A 7770-nucleotide genomic window follows, 5' to 3' on the forward strand; every position below is an offset into this window, starting at 1 on the left:
AGTATACTTGCTTTTGTCTTTAGACTGGCTGCATAGTAGTGTAATATAGAAGTTGGGGCATTCCATGGGGGCAAAGCTGACCACTTCAGTGGGTTCCTGTCCATAGTGCAACAGTTGTCTTGAAGCTTTCTGTGTAAAATGACTATTTGGGATGAGACGTGGCTATAGATGGGGGTGTTGTACTAGGTCTGCATTGCTTGTGGTCACTAGATGTAAAGAACTTGGATAGTTCGTTAGAACTTTTTTGTATATGCTCAGATTTGAATTTTCACTTTTTGGACCCCCCTCTTATGTTCTGCTTGTAGTAAGATTTGCAGTTGGTAGATGAGTTCTCGCTGGCTGGATTAATCCCCCCCCCCCTTCTCATGTTTAGTTTTAAAGGAAGATTTGAAGTCAGATGCATTCTCCCTGTATATGTAATGCACCCCCTTTTTGTGGTGGGTATAGTAAGACATGAAGCCAGTAGATGATGAGTTCTCTCTGGTTGGGTAATGCCAGTGATTAGTCCTCACTGGCTGGGTAATGCATCCCATTCTGGTAGTAAGATTTGAAGTCGGTAGATGAGGTCTCACTGGTTGGGAAATCACCCCGGGTGTTTAAGATGTAGATGACTTCTCTCTGGGTAATGCACCCCCTTCTGTTAGCAAGACATGAAGCCAGTAGATGACTTCTCTCTGGGTAATGCACCCCCTTCTGTTAGTAAGACATGAAGCCAGCAGATGACTTCTCTCTGGGTAATGCACCCCCTTCTGTTAGTAAGACGTGAAGCCAGTAGATGAGTTCTCACTGGTTGGGTAATGCACCCCATTCTGTTAGTAAGATTTGAAGTCGGTAGATGAGTTCTCACTGGTTGGGTAATGCCAATGATTAGTCCTCACTGGTTGAGTAATGCACCCCTTGTGTTTTATAGTAAGTGAATTTCATGCTTAGAACATATGCCACCATTTAAGCTGCTTTCAGTGATGTAGTATTGGGAAAAGTTGCACGTTTCTGATTACTTTGGGCATGAAGGGTCCACTTGTTTGCCCATCCACTTCCCCTTCTGTGTCCACTATGTAACTGGGTAAAGATGAAGCAAGAAGTCCTGGACTGGAAGTGTTTCCTCCTCATAAGGAACTGCTAATTTGTAGTAACCTTTAGTACACAGGAGGCCTGCTAGAAGACTGCATACTTCACAGCTGTCTTACACCCCCATCCAACACACAACATATTTCCTGTACCATTTAATGGAACTGTAAACAATGAAGATGGCGAGTCTGTGTATTGGTGCAATGCTTTTGGTATACATATTTTTCTTCCCCCCATTGTAAACTGAGGTTTGCACCTGGCCAGGTTGCTGTTTTCCTCTTAAAAGCAATCCTATTTAGATATTGCAAATTACTGTTCAGGGGCTCTGCTGGGTTTCATAGCTGGCAAATATTCAGCCACAGTGGATTTTCTTGCACAGTAGGAAACTGCTTATGTGAGCAAATGTGAAATTCCATTCCTGCCTGTTGAGGACACAGGGAGACTCAAACCCTCATTGTGTGTCTTGCACAACACTTATTGAGGCTGCTGGAAAATCGCAGCAGAGTTCTTGGTCAAACCTTGTAGCAAAAATGGCATCTAGGTACTTTTATCTGGTTTGCGTAGTTCTTTACCCTGTATTATGTTCAGCATATTTAAAAATGTTATGGTCTATCTATATTTCTGTCCTGTAAACTAAAAAGGTTGTCCCTTGGCAGACTGACTTGGAAATGGCAATATCTGGAGTAACTTTGCTAAATGCATTATTAAAATTTTGTTCCTTGACATTTGTCTGCCAAACATCTAATGCTTCACATAGGCTAAAAAAAGTACATGTCTGTGGGGTTGTTTTTAAAATTGCCTGATTGAACACCCCTACTGACTTCTAATGTTTTTATATTGGGGTCATAGCTCAAAACTAAAACAATGTTCTGAATTTTTCTCCTTGCCAAAGTTTGTTTCTAGATCTCAGGGAAACGCAAGCTCATGTTGCAGAATGTGGGGTATAGTCTCTAGCAGTTTGCCAAAGCATTGAATAAGTTTGTTCTTGGCATCTGAAGATGGGTGCTGGGCAGATAATGGTGATATATTCACCAGACCATTGGAAAAGTGCTTTAAGATTGTGTTGCATTTGAAGAAACAAACCTGTACTCTGGCTGGGCTATCTCTGATGCCAGTGATTAGTGTGGCATTGGATTGTTGCCTTTGCTGTGGCTTCTTCACTGTACAGGTAATAGCCCCAAGGTAATTCATTTCTGCATATTATTGGTGATATTGGTTCCCCTTCCTTGGATAGCAGATACCTATCTTTAATTTAATTGTACATACGAGTCAGCAGTTCTCATGACATGTACACTGAGTTTTGGCTAGCTTAGTGTTCCAAACTTGCCCTCATTCCCCACCAACAGTTCATGTCTTATAAACGCAGGAAATCCTCAGTGGTGGTTCTTCTTGGTGCATATTTGTACACAGCCTAGATGTTTAGGGAACCATTTAATACGTCTAGTGTTTGCAAAACTAGCAGGTTGTTATGGATATTTAATTATGCAATGAAGAAATCTCTCTCCTATAGTTTACAGCCAACCTGTATGGTTGGCAGGGTAGGGTATGATGTGTTTCCTGCTACTGATGCAACATTGGTGTTACATTGGGTCTAGGTATTCCTCTCGCTAGAATTCAATAACTTTGTAGGTTATCTGGGGTTTCCATTGCTGACCTCCTTATGAAAACACTAGTTCCCTGGCTGGCATCAATACTTTTCAAACACTTGGTAAGCAGCTAGTGGAAGTCTGTTGGCTGTGCTGCATCAGTCACTTGGGTCTATGGACTTAGGAGATGAATGACTCCTTTTTGGATTGGGATGCAGATGGCCTTGTCTGGAAGTCCTCTCGTGTGAACGGCCATATTTTAAGGAAGCTGAGAATGGAGGCATACAATGTACAGTAGCGTATGCCCACCTCTTCCCTGGTGTATCGTGTAGAGATATTACAGTTGTAAGCTACTTTAGCTTAGGGCTACACTAACCATTTCTTTGCAACGTCTAGATTTCACTGCTTTTTGTGATCTTATTTACTTTGGTGGCACTCTTATTTGCAGCACAATAAGTGGCTAAATTTCAGTAGCATAGATTTAATTGCCTGTATAGCCCTAGCATCATGGGCAGGAATGCGAATGTTTAGTGTACTCTGCAATTATGTCCTATTGTATTTCACATCCAGCTATTCTAAATTGTAGGGTTAAAAAGCCAAGCGGCTGCTGCTAATAGCAACCAAATGTCATGCTTAAATTTACAAATTGAATCAAACATGAAATGTGACTGCTGTGGGTATTGGCTCCACAGTTTCTTGTTTCATGCATCCATTGAGTGTGACCATTGTTTCTGCAAAGTTACTTTTTCCAAGCTAAAGTCTGCTGTGCATATATGACTGGTGTATTTCATGGAACCCTTCCATGTGGAGGCACGGCCTAATTGGTTAGAAACAGTCCTAGCCATGCATCAGCAGTCTTTTTGTTTGGCATTTGTACACTCAGGAAGCATGCATTAGTTGCTGTGTATTTATTTTGTACTACTGCATGCAATTTTATGGCCTGTTCCAGCATAGCAAGATTTCAACAGCTGAGGCTTCAGACTTGTTCTGAAAAGCTGTTTTGTCAGACATGCAGTGTTGTGACTAGTGTCTAAGCTTCAGGAGAAAACTGCCATGCCAAAGGAGAACTAGTTGTCTGGGTAAATCTAACATCTCCAGTATGGAAAATTAGCTGGTTTAAAAGAGCAGATGTTAGGCATGTGTAGATTTTTCTTCTCATCCTTTGCCAATAACAAGTCATTTTAGGGGTTAATAAACTTTGCGTTTATGTTAAGGACATTTATTCTGTAGCCACATGTGAACATCAGTGAAATGCCTTGCTTAATGTGTAGATGTGGCTAACAGATTTGGCCTTTGTGTTGCTTGATGGGCATGTCTTGGGTTGTTGGCTTGATGAAGATTTTAGGTATTCTCTCCAGTGTGCTGCCTTTAGCATTTGTCGCCCAGCTTAGAATTAAATTAAGGTGTTTGACATTTCAGACATTTCATATAGAAGCTGAGCTTACATGAACAGACCAGATAGCAGTGTTTCTGATTTGTTTGGCATCAACTGCATGCGGATAACTAAAATCCTGTATTGCCATTGTTGAAAGCAGCATGTCTGCTATAATGGGGAACAGCTACATTGTGCTGTTCTGAATTGTTCATGTTTATTACCCTTGTCAGGTAACTTTTTTAATTAATGGGGTTTCTAAGATTTCGACCCAAAAGTTACTTTTTTTTTTTTAGTTTTCCAACAGGTATTTATCCCATAGATGCTGTTTTGCTAAATGTGTGGGTTGCGGGGCTCCCCCAACTCCCTGGAGTTTGTCCGTACATAAAGCTGGGCATTACCCCTTCACCTTAGTGTTTCCACTTTTGCAGAGGTAGACGGTTATGATGATTTTCACTTACCAAGTATCCTCATCCTTTTTATGTTAAATGGTCCTTATTGCTATACATAGAAGTAATCCTGTTTTCAGCCTCCTGTAAACTCTTTACTAGCAATTAAAATTCAACCTCTCCTCTTACTGCGTGCTTTATCATGTATTGCTTGCAGCCAGTAGTCTAGCAGGCTTTCATAAGGTTGTAAATTGAGTTGCTGAGATTTTTCCAACCTTAAGCGCAAATTCTACCATCCGGTTGGCAAAGCTGTGAGTTGAACTTTCAATCTATGGTTACAAGATTACTAATTGTCGCTGGGATGGTGGCGGCCTCTGTAAATGGCACTAAACTTCCAGCTCTTGGATCTCTATGCAAAGTGCTGTAGGCTGCACCTACATATTGCAAATGGGTTTTTTGAAGTCGGGCCTGGACAAATCCTAGGAGGACGGTAGCCAATGATCCTTAAATGCTACAGTTGACTTTTTTTTTTTTTTTTAAAAGGTTTCTTCTAGTTATTGCCAATGGAGCTGGCTCCTGAAATCCATATTACCGTAGTCTTCCCTTGCTCTAACTACTGATCTTGGAAAATGACATAATGTCTAAGTTTATGGTTGGTTGAAAGCTTCTACATAGGAATGTACAAGAATGGTTTAGTAAATGCTATACTGGATGTAACAAAGCATTGTAGCTTGGTGCATATGAAAATGACTGTTCTTGGTTTTGAATGTTTGTCAAATAGTCAGCTACTTTTAGGAAGGGATGCTAAATACCGTAGAACCTAACTTCATCCAGCAACAGTCAAACGTTAACTTGCTTTTAAACTCTCCAACAGTTTTTAGTGGTTTTTTTTTGTTAGACATCTTCCCCCTCCCTTCACCACCGGCACACAGCAGACACAAGTCTGTAGCCAAGCAAAAAACATTTTAGCTTATGGGCTAATCATTAGCATTTGAGAACCAGGGGATTGTAAGAATAACGCAACTTACTCACACATTAAAATCACTTATTGGGTTTAATTCGTAGCTTTGGAAATTTTATCTCTAAGATGCAGCAACTGCCATCATGGGTTTATAGCAATAACATGTATGTTAATATGAGTTCATCCACATAAATACCAATAGTTAATGCTGCCTTACAGCCTCCCCATCTGAAAGTGCCATGTGAGCTCAGGCAGTAGTTGACAAGCCAGAAGCAACTTGTGACTCTAATTCTCCAGCTGACTTGTTTGGCTCAAAGTAAAACTCAACGGGCTATTCACAAAAGGGTGAAGAGTGTGCAGAAGGTAGAATTGGACAATCTAGGCCAAAATAATTGAACTGGAAGGTGAGCTGAATTGGAGGATTGTTCCAAATTGGCTACGCGAGTGTAGATCACTTCTCCAAACTCTTCACCCTTTGTGCATAACCCTGTAAACAATTGATATAAAGCAAGGTGAGATCTAATCTCTCAGGTTTGCAGAATTCTAAAAGACTAAAGGTGCCCATACACCTTACAATTATCTGCAGATTTTCTGTGGTCAGATGGAAAACGTGCAACAGATTGTCCCAGGTGGAGATTACTCCATCCACACAGTTAAGTGTAGATGGGGGAATCTGTTCCACCTTTTTCATCGGACCATAGAATCTGCAGATAATTGTAAGGGGTATGGGCAGCTTTAGAGGGGAATTAAAAGTGGAGCAAACAAAATCTGGAGCATTTTCAAATCTTAACTGGAGAGAAGCTGATTGGTTGCCATGCACAGCTGCTCCAGGTTTTAATAAATTCCCCTCTAAAATATTTGGAATTTCATATAAGATTTGGACCAGTCTTGAGTCAACAGTTTCTTGCATCTGTTGCTTCAGTGGCAAGATCTGCACTTCAGCTGTAAAAAGGGCTCCTGCTGGTCATTTATAGAATGGAGTAAAAGTATGTTTGTGCAGAAGGGTAACCTCCTGTCTTCAAGGTGGAAGGGAACAGAGTAAATATTTTTGCTATTCTCATATATTGGAAAAACACAGTTGCTGAACTTCCATGGCTGATTCAATGATTACTTTATTTTATAGAATTTCTACATTTGTGTGCATACTTATTGCAGTGTACACTGAGTAACCTTGTATCAACCAGATCAGTAGCATAATTTAGTCGCCTATCAGGTTGTGCTTCCTGTTTGCAAAAACTCTGCAACAGTTTTGGGATTATGTATTTCTAACCCACTGCGTCTGACCGAATCAACACTTTTCACTCCAAAACAAATGGAGTTTGAATTGGTCAGGGGCAGGATTTCTTGTGTTGCAATACTACTTGAGGTGCTGGGGGAAGAATTCTTGAATAAAGCTGCAATATAAAATGTCTCCGTGCTCCAGCTTAGTAATGTCTTGATGTGAAATAGAATTTCTAACCTGTCCTAATGTGGGGTATTTAGTGACTTCTATAATGTTATAAATGTGTAGTACAAATGTTTCACTTTTAGGGGACTCTGTAGTAAGGTGTGGTGTGCCGATCAGATTGCTAAATTTACATTCATGCATTTAGTGTGGGATGTTTGTATTTCTCATGTCATGTTTTGTTGCATTTCAGGCTCTTGAAGTACAACAGTGGTTTCTGAACACCGAATGATGGCTACTCAAGGTAATGTTATGGAACAGAATGTTTGTCTGGAAATGATGAAACTACTCAGCAATTTGTGTAGAATGAAGAACCTGATATGATTTACTCAGTAGTTGGTAGTCTTCAAGGGATTATGTTGTGGCGATTTTTGGTTGCTACTATACCGGCCCCTTGCTTGATGTATTTTGGGGTGGATAAAGATGGTTGAGCTCTGGATTTTGAGTATTTTACATTTGCTTTAACATTGCATTTTTTTTTTTCCCAGTCCCGTTCCTTATCTAAAGTCCTTTTCCTTAACAGATGTAATGTAGTATCTACTAGATGTTGCATTTTTTTTGTGCACACACTTGTTCTGGCACTTGATGGCAATTGTGACCTATAATTACAGATGTAAGTTTAATATGGTTTTCTTACAAGGTAATGGGTTTTCTTTTTGTTTTAGCTGACCTCATGGAACTAGACATGGCAATGGAGCCAGACCGCAAAGCAGCAGTCAGCCACTGGCAGCAACAGTCTTACCTGGATTCTGGTATTCATTCTGGAGCCACAACTACTGCTCCATCACTGAGTGGCAAAGGGAATCCAGATGATGAAGATGTGGATACATCCCACGTACTGTATGAATGGGAGCAGGGATTTTCTCAGCCTTTCACTCAAGATCAAGTGTCTGGTAAGCTTGCCTCAAAAATAAATGTATGTATTTCATGTGTTTGCTGAAGACTGGTTT

The 7770-nt window shown here is 40.4% G+C and overlaps 1 protein-coding gene across 2 annotated transcripts in view; it reads left to right on the forward strand.

Moving 5' to 3' along the window:
• Positions 1-7770, forward strand: part of CTNNB1 (catenin beta 1) — a 19648-nt gene that overhangs the window by 1779 nt on the left and 10099 nt on the right. For both annotated transcript variants that reach the window (XM_018561071.1, XM_018561072.1), the window contains exons 2-3: positions 7014-7064; positions 7486-7713. In XM_018561071.1, the coding sequence (XP_018416573.1) occupies positions 7049-7064; positions 7486-7713 (244 nt within the window). In that variant the 5' untranslated portion in view covers positions 7014-7048. The remainder of the gene's footprint in view (positions 1-7013; positions 7065-7485; positions 7714-7770) is intronic.

Source organism: Nanorana parkeri, unplaced genomic scaffold (genome assembly GCF_000935625.1).
Source record: "Nanorana parkeri isolate BGI_ZX_2015 unplaced genomic scaffold, ASM93562v1 scaffold498, whole genome shotgun sequence".
NCBI lineage: Eukaryota > Metazoa > Chordata > Amphibia > Anura > Dicroglossidae > Nanorana > Nanorana parkeri.